The 15,133-nt window shown below is 41.3% G+C and overlaps 2 protein-coding genes across 3 annotated transcripts; one reads left to right on the forward strand and one right to left on the reverse strand.

Moving 5' to 3' along the window:
• Positions 1-472: 472 nt before the first annotated feature.
• maf1b (MAF1 homolog, negative regulator of RNA polymerase III b) lies at positions 473-5,980 on the forward strand. 2 transcript variants are annotated; one of them, XR_014085429.1, is made up of 8 exons: positions 473-1,026; positions 1,276-1,364; positions 3,424-3,555; positions 3,647-3,809; positions 3,889-4,010; positions 4,092-4,221; positions 4,822-4,914; positions 5,001-5,980. XR_014085429.1 is itself a non-coding variant. In XM_008396716.3 (8 exons), exons 2-8 carry the CDS (start codon positions 1,282-1,284, stop codon positions 5,023-5,025), a joined length of 738 nt encoding a protein of 245 aa, XP_008394938.1. In that variant the 5' UTR covers positions 473-1,026; positions 1,276-1,281; the 3' UTR covers positions 5,026-5,980. The 2 variants fall into 2 exon arrangements, 1 of the variants encoding a protein (XP_008394938.1); XM_008396716.3 differs by having other exon boundaries at positions 4,092-4,211.
• Positions 5,981-7,137: 1,157 nt separating this feature from the next.
• arl8 (ADP-ribosylation factor-like 8) lies at positions 7,138-14,945 on the reverse strand. The gene is made up of 6 exons (XM_008396715.3): positions 14,516-14,945; positions 10,858-10,918; positions 10,610-10,757; positions 9,642-9,725; positions 9,370-9,521; positions 7,138-8,408 (listed from the first exon to the last, which is right to left on the reverse strand). The coding sequence occupies exons 1-6, from the start codon at positions 14,559-14,561 to the stop codon at positions 8,360-8,362; spliced, it is 540 nt and encodes a 179-aa protein (XP_008394937.1). The 5' UTR covers positions 14,562-14,945; the 3' UTR covers positions 7,138-8,359.
• Positions 14,946-15,133: the final 188 nt, after the last annotated feature.

Genomic DNA, 15,133 nt, shown 5'->3' on the forward strand with positions numbered 1-15,133 from the left:
GGAACTTGCTAAATGAGCTCATACGTATTTACTTGGTTGCAATGCTTCAATACAATATATCTTGGACAAATTAATTCAGTTTTGTTTTTTTTTGAGTAAATGCCTGCTACTCGGAGCTTAAGCTAGTTTTCTGAAACTGGGTCCAGGATGACAACGGTAAACAGTCAGACAGAACTACAATGGGATAGTTAATACCAAAGCTGGAATGGCCCAATCAAAGTCCAAACACACCCAGTTGATTTGAAACTTTATAGTCACAGAAGCTCCATTGAATCTGACGGAACTGGGTAGTGTCAGGAACCACAAGATATTTCCTTTTTTGACATTAAACATTAAGCCACTACCTCAATTGTCTTAACCAATCGCATTTCACTCTACACATAGCGACAGGCAAAAGTAGCCAATCACAAAGGGGCATTAAAAAAATGGGTGGGTCTTAGCAAAACCTGTATATAAATGAAAAGGGGCTGGGTCAACACGTACAGTAGACCCTGTTGTTTTGGTGAGAACAGTGCGGTTGTTGAAGGTTATCGATAAATAACAGAAACAGCATTCAGCTGTGTTTTTTTTTTATTAATAGGCTCAGTAGCGTTTTTGCTGCTTTTCTGATCGAGTCGCTGACAAAAGAGCGACTTGATCCCCCCCCGACACAGATCGTTTTGTAAAATCAGGTCGAAAGGGATGCCGCTGCACGGACGCCAACTGTCTCTGGATTTAATCTCGTCGCATTTAATCGGGAAGAGCAGCTTCTCTATAAACTTAAAGAGCCTCAGAACGTCTCCCGCTCGACCGAGTGCTTCCGTAAGATACCAAAGCTCAAGTTCACGGTGTTAGGTTCGCGTTGAGGCGAAGACCGAAGAATAAATATTCAAGCTAGCAGCTAGTGTTAGCTGGTGGAAAAAACAAAGCGCGGATCGTTAATCCTCGCGAACCGCTTTGACAAAAGAGGTCGAGTTTCTAACGGTGCAGTCGACTGCTACCAGGTCTAACCTGCTTATCTCTGCCTGTGTGGAAGATAATTTTTTGGTAAGTGAATTAAAATCGATGTGTTGAACCAGGAAGACTGTGTGTGTGTGGGGGAGGGGCAGTGTTTTCTGTTGGAGGAAATAGTGTTTTGGTCTGTAATTTATCCAAGGGGGGGCGCTGCTGCGCACTTCTTCTTGTACGTTTCTTTTTCTGTTTACTAAATCGGCACTCTTTGAGAATAAAAGTGTACTTGCTCATTTATATAAGATTTATAATGTCATCTTAATGTAGTTTTTTTTTCTACCCCAGGCTGCCATGAAGCTGTTGGAGAACTCCAGCTTTGAAGCCCTCAGCTCCCGGCTGTGTGTGGAAACAGGGGAGTCCCGTATCCTCGGCAGGTAAATAAATGAATCCCTTCTGCAGTAATGCTTTAGCCCTTCAGTGTGGAAGTGGTGACCGAATATGAGTGATTACTTGTGCAAGAAGCAATTTAAAGGGAAATGTTATATGATCAAACTTATTTTTTATCACATTGCCAGAGAGCAAGACTTTCAGAAGATAACATGAAGGCAGAGTACAAATTACTTTCAGTTTTTATCCAATTAGACTTTAAACATGTCATTGAAAATGCTGGATTTGGAACTGTTTGGAGTTTTTTTGGAAAGTTGAGTTATGTATGTTGTGATCCTCCACTGTGCATTGGACACAAACATGGCTAGAGCCCAACTTTGCTTTAACCATTAACCTTTCCCCAGTTTTTCCTCAACCATTTTCCAGTTGACCCCGACTCTTGTTTTCTGGATGCAGAGAGTAAATCCTCACGGTTGCACTTCTGACTTTTTGGCATAAAGCATTTGGAGGGAGCAGTCCGTATCGTGCATTTCTGTTGTGCAGCAAAAAAAAAAAAAAAGTTTTCCCTTTTTGACGTCATGGAACAGGACAGCCAGCAGATGCAGAGATCACTGACCCTGTGCTGAATTGGGGCAGTGGAGCTGCATCGACCTTCTACGGGTTGCACAATTTGACTAAAGTGTTTTGCTACTCTACGGGCCTCCTTTCAAAGCTCGCGTCGAAAGTTCACCGATGATGTTCTTGTTATTTAGTCTGCAGACTGTAAACCATATCAGTAGGCCTCAGGTTATGCAACCCTCGCCTCCCAGCTGGGCCTTGCAGATACAGCTAAAAGGAGTGTAATTACATAAACTCCAGTGGGCTGTGCAGCTATGCAGTTTCGCGATGTGGGCTGGTGAAACTGAGCGGTGTGGTGGCCGTGGCCTGGGTTGACGCAGATCACTGCGTTCTGTGGTTATTTTGGAGGCCGTTGTTAAGCTGGCCTGAGTGTTAACATACTCGTTACATGAGAGCCGAGTTCTGCTGGTGTTTCAGCCTGACTGGAGGAGGAGTCTTTTCAGCGCAGGACAGCTGTAGCGAAGAACGGATTCAAGTTCAGACAAGCTGAAGTGACATAAGTATTTGCTTATCTGTAAGGGATTGAGGTGCAGAGGGCTTCACAAGGTAGCAGAAAAAGTAGGTGAAGCTCACTTGCTTCGGTAAATAAGTAGCTTTACCATTAATTAATGCATGAGCCCCCTTCATTACACATGCACGCTGCCTAGTCCTGTGTCTGAATGGCTGAGTTGTTGCCAACAGGATTCAAGCAGAAGGTCAGCTGTGTTGTGTTGTGCTGGGAACACCAGTGCTGCTATTTCCACTCCGTGTCCCTTGGACGTTCCTATAATTAAAGCCGTCAGAATCTGGGAGGATTTTCACACTCGCTCTATCCTTAGCCGTAGCACCTTGTGTAACCTCAGAGCGCACCGGAGGAAAATAAACAACTGCCGTCTGCTGCCCGCTGATATCTGACCCAGATACGCGAGCGCAGGAGACCTTTGACGGCGACTGGCGAGGCGTTTGTGTTGCCATGGCTTCCGGAGGACATCCAGAGCTTGATAAATAGTCCAAAACACACTTAATGAATTTGATGTGATAGTAGTTCATAACAGAAAAAGTATATGTAGCTTTCAGTGTCTTAAATCCTCAGGAACTCCAGGGTAACTTGGGTCAGCGTTGCAGAAATGACTGATTGTGCACAAAGGCAGGACCTTTCTGAAAGAAATGTGTAAAGACCTGAAAAAACAACCAGAGCTACAATAGAAGGGTTTACAATAAAGCACATTCATTTTAGAATGGCTTGGTGGATTTAGTCTAGACCTAAATCCACTTGAGAATCTATAGCAAAACCTAGATATGCTTCTATAATTGCAACCTAAAGCATGTTTAGTTGGATGATAATGTTATGGCTTTCTACTTTGCTAAATGTAACGGTGCTATTATGCGTCAAATCATCCCAATAAATAAAAACAAACATTACAATAATAATCTTTATCATCATGTTTTCATTTGATGCATTAATGATTTTTTTTTTTTAATTTCTTTTTAACTCCTGGTGTCCTGCAGGATCGAGAGCTACTCCTGCAAGATGGCAGGAGACGACAAACACATGTTTAAGCAGTTCTGCCAGGAGGGGGAGCCACACGTCCTGGAGGCCCTTTCTCCCCCTCAGTCCACCAGCGCCACCAGCCCGTCTCAGTAAGCACAGCGGTCCAGTTCAGCAGAAATCGGAGAGGGCAACGGGGGAGTATTTAAGGGATGTCGACCACTGTGTGTGTTTGTTTGTTAGGCTGGGGAAGAGCAGCGAGGACGGCGAAAACCCTCTGAGCGACAAGGTGTGCAGGAAGACTCTGTTCTACCTCATCACCACGCTCAACGAGTCCTTCAGGCCGGACTACGACTTCAGCGCCGCCCGGGCCCACGAGTTCAGCCGAGAGCCCAGCCTCAACTGGGTGAGCGCTTCTGCCGCCGCAGGAGGTGTGACTGTTCTGGAAGTACGAGGAGACGTCGCTAAGCTAGTTCTCTCCTCAGGTGGTGAACGCGGTGAACAGCAGCTTGTTCTCCTCGGTGGGAGAAGAGTTCAACTCCGTGGGACCCGAGCTGTGGAACGCCATCGACCAGGAGATCAACCTGCAGAGCTGCGACATCTACAGGTCGGCGTTCTGGTGGTTTACGACGCTTAAACGCACCGTTCTGAAAGATGGGAGTCACTTTTGTTTCTCCTTGTTTCTCAGCTACAACCCGGATCTTGATTCTGATCCTTTTGGTGAAGAGGGGAGCCTCTGGTCCTTCAACTACTTCTTTTACAACAAAAAACTGAAGAGGATCGTGTTCTTCACCTGTCGCTCCGTCAGGTCTGTGCCAGTAAGCATTACTTATTAAAGATGCCACCTAGTAAAAAGTTTAGTTGCTTTTTTTTTTTTTTCTTCTTTTAAAGGGCACCCAAAAGCAGACCAGAGATTTCTTTGTGTGCATTTGGATCAATGATGTCAGAAACGACACGAGATCTGAACTTATGAGGCAGAGTTTTGAACAATGTAGTGGATGAATCAGAGATGAACATATTGGCCAATTTTCCTCTTATTAGATTAGTTTCACCCACATCTTTCAGATTAGTGTTGAGCAGGTTGAACAGTCAATATATATATTTTTTTCTTTTTGCTGTATTACCTGCAAACAAAGCCAAGAATTTCCATCATTTAACTGGAACAAAAATCAAAAAGGTTTAAGCGACATTACAGAAGATAAAACAGGATGTTGTCTAAATCGACTTGATTAGTTTCCTTCTGCCTTGTCACCAGGATAAAGCACTGAAGCTTGTTTTGTCTGGGATTAGGCTTTATCTTTATTTGTTCAGCAACAAATTGGCAAAAAAAAAAATTCTTAAAAAATGTATATAGTAGAACAATAATACCTAAAGATGGATCTTGCTGAAAGATATAAAACCAATGCGATTATTTACAGTGTTCTTAGTGGCTACGGCCGAGGTTGCCTCGACAACGAGCTGGACATGGAGCTGGAGGACGAAGAAGAGATGGACGGCTTCACCGAAGAAGGGTGAGATTAATCACGGCTTAAGATGTTTTTTTTTTTTTTTCTCATCGTTTCTTTCCCAACTTAACATTTTTGAATTTCTTCCTCAGGTTCCCCAGAGCTCTGTGTGTGTAGATCCCAGACCTGCAGCCTCCAAAGATCACCCGTACCCGTACTCCTGTTGTTCTTTGTCCTTTTTTTGTGTGTGTGTAAAATCCATGGGAGTTTTGCTGCCTCATCCGAAGGCGTTTTGTTGTTTGGGACTGAAGCATGTTTGGTCGCTTTCAGTCCAACGGCGAACTCTGCGGCCACAAAAGTGGTGGACGTTTTAGTAAAGGCGCCCCAGCGCAACAAGAAGTTCCTTTTACCACCCGCAATATATAATTTTTGACCCGTGGGCTCTTCTCTACGTGTTTTGTTTTTCCCCAAAGACTTTGTCATGGGCGCTTGAGCAGAAGTGGATTTTATGGCAGAGAAAGATGCAAAAGACTGCCAGAGTTTGGTTTGTTCCTAATAGAGGGGGAGGTCCAGATTACACCAGCACCAGTGACAACAAACATTTAAGTCTGGACTGAGCTGAGCTGAGTTGATCGGAAGGCAGACAGGACTGAATGGACAGCCGACTTTGTGTCTTCAATGTCTTTTTATGTGTGAAAGTGATGTTACTGTGAAATGTTTGACATCCTAAAAAAACCTTTTTATTACTGAAACGTTACCTTATGGTAGGTATTTACTGCAAGTTCTCATCTGTACCTGTTCTGACACTGAGGGGTTTGCAGCTTGGACAACATGCCAGCTTTTATTAGACGTTCACTGATATACACTTGTGATATGTTTATTTTATCGCTCCATTCCTCAGTGTGTTCCTGCTGTTTTTTTCATTCGCTCATCGCCTCATTGCAGTGGTTCTTTAACAAGTGAATGTGTAGTAAACTTTTTTTTAGAGTACCGATTAGACGTTTCAAAAACTGCACGGCTACTTTTACGCTCATTAAAAGATGGGATTGGTTCAGTGTCCTTTTAAGACTACTGTGCCTTGTTTTCATTGGCCAGTAGTACAGACCGTAATAAATTGGTGTTTATATCTTAATGGCCTGAATTTCTTCTCCCACAACAGAACTGGAACAATGGAAGGTTTGGCTTCTAGGTTTATCTAGGAATGTAGTCAAAAAGTTAATTATACAGGAAATATTTATTTTGATTACTATGGTTTACAGGTAATGTATATTTGTTTTAATAGTATAAAGGAAATATAATTTAAACATTCTATGCAATCTTGGTAAGTGCTGAATATTGAACCATAAAAAGTCATAACAATGAAGCGGACTGTGATATCTTGACATGTTAATTAAAAGTTTAGCAGAAGGAAACAATAACTTGCATTGCATAATCTTCTAGTCTTGTAAGAAACTTAAGTTTTGGGTTTTTATGAGAATCTCTAAAATGACCTGTAATAGCTTTTGAATGTAATTTTTAATAATGTGCACCTCTGTTTTCCAAATAGTGTAATATCAGTGCAAAATATTCACTGATATTTTGGGAACATGTTCTCAATGTTAATATATTCAACCTGTTGGAATGTCACTGGAGTAGATTCACACGCCTGACAGAGGATGGTGCACAGAACAATGAAAGTGTTCAGTATTGTGACATGAAAGATGTGGGTGAAACTGATCCAACCCAACAAATCTCATTGCAGCACCGATTCAGAGCAGAGTTTTACCGCAACAGCTGCTTGTAAAGTTTCATGGTGAATAACTGGGAATCGGCCAGGTTGGATCATATTTAATAGATGCATCATTTGATGAGTATCTCATCAAGATACTCTCAGCTACATGGATGAAGGAGGAGTTTATCACTCATGCTGGTGGATCTGAGCAAAATGGTTTTATTCTTTGAAATTTGATTTTGGCATTTTCCTCAAGTCTGGGTAGTTCTGAGAAGTTTTTTCAGACTTTATTCCTTAAAATATGCTTTTCATTTCATCTTTTCCCTGCAATTCCTTGTGTCCTGCCTCTTTGTACTCTAGTTTCTCGTGCACATCCACATGTAAAGGGGTTCTCGCGTTAGAAATATCTGCCATTAAACTCTGTACTTCAATGTGATATTTGAAACTGATTATGAAAATTGAGTCTTATAAAGGAAATATTCCCGTAAAGACTCAGGAACTCTCCATTGTGTACCTACCTGGAACGCTACCTGATGTACCGACGGAGGACTCGCTCCCTTTAAAGGATGACGGAACACTTGTTCAAAAACAACAGTTTAATGAAAAAACAAATGCAGTACATAATGCAGACGAGATGTCACCACAGCATGTGACCCGTTTCCTTGCTTTGTGAGCTCCAGCTGGAAGCCTCACTGCCGCAGAGTTAACTGGTGCATGGTTCAACTTCCTGTTTATCTGGCCGCCTGACGACTCAGGCTCACTGCAAGCCGTGCACCTCCAAATTTGACCACGTCTGAACTTGTATAACAAGTTCTCAAAGTGGCACGTGCATAGATGCGATGGTAAAGGATTCATTTGACAAGCCGGAAGAGGAAACGAATCGGGCGGACTAGAGAGGTTGTATTAAGGCTGAATATCAAGTACCAGAGCTGAAACGTCGAGTCGGTACCATCCTGCCTGCCGTCGACCACCGAACCTTGCGGTGCAAGCAGTTTCCTGTAAACGCTTGGCACCCGTTTCATAGTGGCTTCCGCCGATCCCTTTGTTTAAATTGTACAAAAACAGTTCCAGAGAAAGATGGAGTAAAATAAGCCTACAAACTAACCCTCTTAATCACTAAAATGACTATAGAGCAAAACTAAAATTAAATAACTCAATGCATTGTTTATAAAATGCTGAGAAATACTGTTAAAACCCAAGCTTCCACTTGCAGTCCAATTGATGTTTAAGCGATTTTTCATCTTCCAAATTTACCACGTCAACATTGGCTGGATCATTTATGGCAAAAGAAAAAAACAAGTTGGTTTAAAAACTCCAAATAAATGTGAGACATGATGACTGTAGCTTATGAACCTGAAACAAAATGTAACAAACATCTGTGCTTAGAATGAGGACCAAATAAAAACATCATTGTGTCAAATTAATAGAACATCTTAGTGTGAATATAATCATTGGAGCTGCTTTCATAATACTGTGTAACTCCTCCGTTTGACCTGTAGAAAGCTGCACCATATTAAAGTTCCCTTAAAGTACTCGGCTTGTGAGATGTAACGCGACATGATATGCATGTAGTGTAAATTGTCCTTGACTGACAACCTTCTTCGCAGTCTTTGTTTTGGCTCCGACTCCACCAAATGATTTTGTGGTGGTTCGTCGGCGGTGCTGCCTGTTGTTGTGTCACTGAAGACAAAAAAAAAAAAAAAAAAAAAAAAAAAAAGGAAGCCAGTAAGGACAAAAATGGTGTGCCACCTCATTAGGGAGAGGTGCAGGTAGTCAGGCATTGATGGCAGGACAGGGGGGCTATCTGAGTCCAGCTCTGGAGGTCATCCATTCAAGGCCTTGACATAAACTGGAACAAACAAGAGACGTAATGAGATTCAAGACCCAAAACCCACACAGGACTTTATTTTCAGCTGCTTATGACAATGCTAGCATCTTAAATTGACTCATGCATAAACGATCAAGTTCAAAGGAGACCGTTTAGTGAAAAAAAAAAGCGACACCTGGTGGCTACCGGCTCTTCTAGCGAGACAGATTCAAAGGCCTGCAGTTAAGCCCAAAATTCAACCTCAATCTGCCAGAGGTCTGAGTAAAGTGATCTTAACTTAATCACCAGAATCCTGAGTTGAATCTGTGGATGGGGTTTAAGTGTACAGTGATGGAAAGACAAGAGTCACTTTTGACTCTTATGTCAAAAGTGACATTCCAGTGGAAACGTGCAAACAGCTGGCTAGCAAAGCAAAAAATTAAATAAATATGCTTTAAACATCATTTTAGAAAACATTTTGGATGAATTAAAACTATAAATCTACCACAAGTATGAAAAATGTGGACTTGGCTGTAGTTTTGAAAGTCACTCTATAACAGCTAAAATCTTCCTAACCTTGAACTTTATCGTTTTAACATGGATTTAATGTATTTTTGGGGATTTTATGTGATAGTAGTACAATTGAATGGAAAACGTGTATTTTTCAAAATGTTCTACAAACAAAAAGCCTGTAAATCCAGTAAGATTAGTTTGAGAGTGTCGGAATATCAAATTTCAAGTTTCCCCACAGATTCTCAGGAATGGTCCATTGGGGTTGTTGTCTTGCTGCGAGGTGAGCCCAGACCCTTCTGGTCAGAACGGAATTTTATTTAGTGGCGTCATTCTAAAAAGGGGCTGAAAATATACTATAACCGTGTGATTTTTAATCAAACAAATAAGAAAAAGAACATGGATCGCTTTCCTTCTATTCCATTTTCTGAACAGAAGGAGAAATCTTAAGTAATCATCTGAGGCTGGTTTGTAAACCAGTAGACAGTCTCACCCCTCTCCTGTCAGAGCGCAGCAGGACTGGATGTGCCAGGGATGGTCTTTGATGGAGCTCAGGGTGAGGTATTTGGAGATCTCCGCTGCCGACATGCAGTCCTTCATGTCCTGCTTGTTGGCGAATATTAACACGGCTGCCTTCCGCAGGTCCTGAGGGGGACAATTCAGAGAACAATGCAGCTTAAGTCACACCTTCTGATCTGCAAGTTCTTGACAATGGCGCAACTATGGCACAAGTTAAGCTTATTTCCTTCCTGGAGCGTCGCCCACCTCATGAGCCAACATCCTGTAGAGCTCCTCTTTAGAGATGGCCAGTCTCTCCCTGTCGGTGCTGTCCACCACCAGAATAATGAACTGCAGAGAGAAAAATCACAGAGCGACTTTTAAAGGAATTAAATGCGACACGACGGGTGGGCATATCCAGTCGCTCGGACGCTCAACCCGACAACCTCTTCTGAATGAGAAATAGGAGCCTTCAATGACCGGAGACCAAAGAAATGTTTCGAGACGGCACTAAAATCAAATCGACTCTAGAGGAAGTTGCAAATGGGTTGACATGGCGTATTTAACATGTAAATATCACACCAATCATGAGAGGGTTGTAACATGACTACTTGACTTGAGCAAAGGGATGGACACGGTCAGGATGCAACAGGGAATCTAGAAAAACTTCAACTTCTATATGAATAATTTTATTCATATAAAAGGATTCTCTCTGTGCCGATTTGAAAATCCTTGCGTTTGTTTTTAAGCCACTTCAAAGTGAAAGATGAACAAGGATGTTTCCTGTTGACCTTCCTCATTCAAATTTTAAACTTCAGTTTAAAACACTAATAAGCACGAAGATCAGAATATTTTTCAGAAATGACGTACCAAGATGTAATAAAAGCTTTTGTTAAATGACTCCCATCGTGAGTGAAGTGTTGGTGGTGTCTCAGCATTGTCCCCAACACATCTGCCTCTCCTGTTTCGTTTTTTTTTTCCTTTGTCCTTTTATATCCCAAGTACTGCGGCAGCTGACCCCAACTTTGCCTCTGAGACAGACTCCTTTGTGATAAAGTTAACCCAGCTGACATCGGCGACCCCTGCTGCAGTCTGAGCTCTGAATGAAACGCACCAACTGCCACTCAGGAGAAGGAAACATGGAAAATAATCCTCCCCCCCCCCTACACCCAAGACAAGAGTGCTGGGAAAAAGTTTGGAACAATGCTGACCTAAAAACGTAACGTGGTTCTGACCTCTGTGTTGGAGTAATAGGTGTTCCAGGAGGACCTCAGCGATTCCTGTCCACCTATGTCCCACATCAGGAAGTGGGTGTTCTTCACCACTATTTCCTCCACATTGCTCCCAATGGTGGGTGATGTATGAACAACCTCATTCATCAGACTGTACAATAAAATAATAATAAAAAAGTGAAAGAATCCAAGAGTAGTGGGAAAAAAATTCAGTTTATGTTTTTCAGGTTGGTTTCAAAGATTGTACTTACAATTGGTAAAGGATGGTGGTTTTCCCCGCGTTGTCCAGACCCACAATAATCACCTTGTGCTCTGTGACAAAAACAGTGAACCAGGATTTGTTTTACGATCTGAGGAAAGACACAAACTGCACTGTTTACTGTAACAGCACTACGTGGCAGAGAGGAGGGGGAAAAAAAAAAACTAAACGTGATGTTTTCAGTCAACACAAAGCGCACACCCTCACCCCAGACACCTACAGCAGCACATTTTAAAGAAAAAAATAATCACTCTCTGAACTTCCTGTCTCAGTTTTCCCTGACATCACTTCTTACCATTCATAAGAACTACAGGGAGGATTTAGGCTGAATAAACACAGTAAGGGAGCCAACATGAACATTTCTGTCCCTCTGACTCGCAGAGGGAAGGAAGTTCTGCTGGTCAGGATGAACTATGCTCGCTTTTGCAGGATATACATTGTGTATTGCTTCCTTCATGGCCTGCTACCATGTGTTGATGACAAGCAATGCCAGCAGATAAAATGTGTGCATGAACACAGAATCTCTCACCTGATGTTTTATAAAGCCGAGACACGACGGGAAGAGATTTTATTCTCATCTTTGACTATTTTCCACTCTCTGACTGAAGTATTCTCCTGAACTCTCAGATTTTCCTATGCTGCAACCACAAACTTGGACTTCATAGGGACTTTATGTGAAAAAACACAAACTAGTGAAAATTTATATATTTAAATAATAAAAAAAAAACTTAAAAAAAAAAAAGTGTTATGTATTTTTAAATCAGGAGGGTGAACCCCTTCCAAAGTCTCAAATTCTTCCTTAGTCTCTTGAAGTTCCTGGACCCTCATTGTCGCCCTGTTTTTAGCTTTATCCGTCTCCTGACCAAGTAGGACTCCACAGCATGATGCCATCACCACTGTGTGGATGTTGTGTTCCGAATGTGCAAAACAAAAGTTCAGCTTCGTGCCAGAGCACCTTCTTTACATGCTTCTGTATATGGCATGTCAAAAGCTGCAAACAGAAATTGTTATTTTTTTTACCCCAACAATTGTGCTTTCCTTTTCCACACAGTCCATATTTGTGAAGAATTGCCCTGTTAACATATTAAGTTGTGGATACTGCAGCTTCTCCGATTACAGCACAATTGTACCCTGTTCTGCTGTTTGGGGTGTCGTTTCTAGAAACCTAATCCTGCTTTAAACTTCACTACAACTTTATCCTTTATAAACACGGCTAATCTGTTCGTAGCGAACAGTCAAAAAAAAAAAAAAAAAAAAAATCACTGCTCGTAAATATTTATTATGGCAATTTAAAATAAAAAAGCTGCAACACAAAGCTCTGAAATTTAATAACGACCTCACAAATGTTTAAACTGCAGTAACTAATGGCAGATTCTTTGAGATACTCACCATGCAGTTAAGCTCATGTCTCTTCCTAAGAAAGCTCAATTAAGAATGTAATCTATGCATCAACTATGTGGAGTTTTCTGTGTATCCCACACCAAGAGTTCCTGTCGGTTCTTAGCCAATGCAAATTGATTAATCTTGCTTCCATGCCATCTGAACTCAATGTGTTGCCTTCTTTAAGCATGCTGTATGGGAGCTCTTTTAAGAATCCAGTCTAGTAAAACATTTTCCTTCAGGCACTTTCCTTGAGTCCAGTCGTACGTATCCACTCTTGTTCTCACCTCCACTTCTTTTGTTTTCTTTGGAACCACCCAGAAGAAGCAGACAATATGTTTGCAGAAGTTTCAGAGAATCTGTAATGGTTTCATGTGAAAGCTTTGTGTGTGTGTGTGTGTGTGTGTGTGTGTGTGTGTGCGTGCGTGCGTGCGTGTGTGTGGCCACGTGCACTGTGCACAGAGACTTAAGGTCTTGCAACATACCTTTATTGTTTATGATTACATTTGGAGATTTTTAAGCATTTTAACTGAGCCCAGGTTCATTAAAGCAGCTCAGATTAATTAATATTGCTTTTATTTCCCCAACACACACAATGAAACAACTCAACCATCATCAGAATACAGTTATTAAATGTAGCAACTAAGTGTTTTGCAAAAATGAATCCACTACCGATGCAAGTTACTGATTAGTTAATCTAAAGTTGACTAATCATATTGATCAACTAACAATTAACCAATAAGCCACCATTAAAAAAACAAAACAAAACAAAAAAAACCACGGTTGTTTTTCGGTGTTGTTCTGGAAAGCAACAAGGGCTAAATTTTCATAATATGCTCGATTAAAAGAAAGAAGAAGAAAAAAAAGACATTGTGAAACTTATTTCACAATGTCACAATAACTCTATTTAGACAGTTTATCTTTCCCATTCTGGTATGGTGGTCAAATGTCAGCACTAAAAGAAAGTCCAAGCAAAAGTTATTAATTGATTGAAAATAATTTTGATCCAATATACCAATAATCAACAATTAATCGAAAGTCAATTGCCTGCATCCCTAGAAACAACCCCCCCCCCCTCCCAAAAAACAGTCAATTAGCAGTAGTTCTTATGAAATTGGAGAGAAATTAAGATTTAAATTTTCTTCAAGGTCAAATGACATGACCAATATAATAACTATAAAAATACCCACTTTATCATTGCCATAATGTTCCGTTTTAAACCTTAACTGGGTAAGTCGTTGAGGAACTTAGCAGGCGACTGCAGTCAGATTAACACACATGCTGCTTTTAGATTGCCAACTGTCGACATGAACCAGTGGTACCTGATGGGTGGGACACCTTTACTTTCCACTCCATGACTGTTTTTGTTTTTCCATACTGTAAATATTTCCTAGTAGGACTGAATATCTTGATAAGTGAAGGAAAAGTGTGGCAGCTCACCAGCAGTGGGGGAGGTGGGGGGGAAATGCTGCGTTGTGTTATCTTCCATCAAAGCTCAAGTCATCTTCAATTAAACATTGTTCTTTATTATAAAACCACGGTCCTTCTTAAGAAAATAACAGATGTAGGGCTTGGCCACACCACAATGAACTATGTAATAACGTGTGAGCAAAGTTTTAAAAGACTTCATTAAAAAAAGAAAAAAAAAAAGTTGTACTGTGTAAGCACAGCATATTAGCTGTGTTTATACACAGCTAATATGCAGGTTATCATCGTCACTGGGAGGATCTTGAAGTTTCTATATTTTATGTCAACTTATTCGGGGCCAGGAAAAGCGTTCAAGTTCATTTCAAAACTGCAATAAAACCCTGTACTATCCAGTTTTCGATGGAGTGGAGCACTGTAGAAAATGTTATCTAGCTCATCAAACTCTTAGAAAGCCCATGATACGTTATGCAATGCTTTGTGTCCCGGATAGTGAACTAAAGCTGATTGACAAACTGGATAAACTGAGGCAGGCTCTCTTACTTCATGTAATTATGTCGTCCACTACGTGATAAACAGATTAAGCGCCGCCGCGGTGGCTCGGATGGACACATTGAGAGTTTTAGTTGTTGTTTTGTCACTTAACCCGAACAAAGAAGAGGACAACTCAGAGCCGAAGATAGATGCGTGGCGAGATAATTCACCCCTTCAATATGTTGTTGGGGCTCTTGCTGCTCACTTCAAGCTAACGGGCTTCCATTATCTCCGGTAGACTTGAGCTCGCTGTGAACCGTAACAGTGTGATTACCTTTTTTTTCTTTTCCATCTCCAAACACGACACCTACCTTGGTTGCAGAAGTAGCTCCACAGTTTTGCGAAAATCAGGCCCATCGTTCTGGTCGGTTTCGGGGTGGTCGGCTAACAGCAGCCCTTTAGCTTCTCTCCGCTCCCTGGTTGTCCACACCGTGCGGCGGCGGCGGTCCGAGCCTGGCTGCGGTAGATAAGACTAACTGCACATTTTCTCTACAACAAAGCGCATTCCCGAAAACAAAGACTCCATGCGCGTCCGTTTCTTTAAAATATACCTAACGGGAGGATGAATAACGTAATGTAATAAATAGTTATTGAAAAAAATGCAAGACGCAACAAATCGGACAAACGGCTGTTAAACGTCCACACAGCTGGGTAGGACTTCTGCCAGTTAGCTGCTCACAGAAGAGCAATCCCGACTATTCACTTGTCAGCGTGTTACGCAATGACGTAACACGACTTACGTTTGATTCCCTCCCTCCCCCTTCGTCTATGTTCGGTTTTTACAGTCAAAAACACATTTTAAAACATATAGATGCAACTTTGTATGTAAATGTTGAAATTGAAATTAAATTAGTAACTTTTTTATTTCGAGTAAATCTGAGTCCATAATTTGACTAATAATAATAATAATAATAATAATAATAATAATA

This window comes from Poecilia reticulata, chromosome 20 (assembly GCF_904066995.2).
Source record: "Poecilia reticulata chromosome 20, P_reticulata-male-v2, whole genome shotgun sequence".
Lineage (NCBI taxonomy): Eukaryota > Metazoa > Chordata > Actinopteri > Cyprinodontiformes > Poeciliidae > Poecilia > Poecilia reticulata.

Bases quoted from the DNA above. Each gene is read 5' to 3' on its own strand.
- arl8 (XM_008396715.3), bottom strand. From the start codon at position 14,561: ATGGGCCTGATTTTCGCAAAACTGTGGAGCTACTTCTGCAACCAAG. The intron at 10,919-14,515 runs GTAGGTGTCGTG...TTTTTGTCACAG, and splicing joins GAGCTACTTCTGCAACCAAG to AGCACAAGGTGATTATTGTG. The intron at 9,726-10,609 runs GTCAGAACCACG...TTCTCTCTGCAG, and splicing joins CCTATTACTCCAACACAGAG to TTCATTATTCTGGTGGTGGA.
- maf1b (XM_008396716.3), top strand. From the start codon at position 1,282: ATGAAGCTGTTGGAGAACTCCAGCTTTGAAGCCCTCAGCTCCCGGCTG. The intron at 1,365-3,423 runs GTAAATAAATGA...GGTGTCCTGCAG, and splicing joins GAGTCCCGTATCCTCGGCAG to GATCGAGAGCTACTCCTGCA. The intron at 4,011-4,091 runs GTCGGCGTTCTG...CTTGTTTCTCAG, and splicing joins CAGAGCTGCGACATCTACAG to CTACAACCCGGATCTTGATT.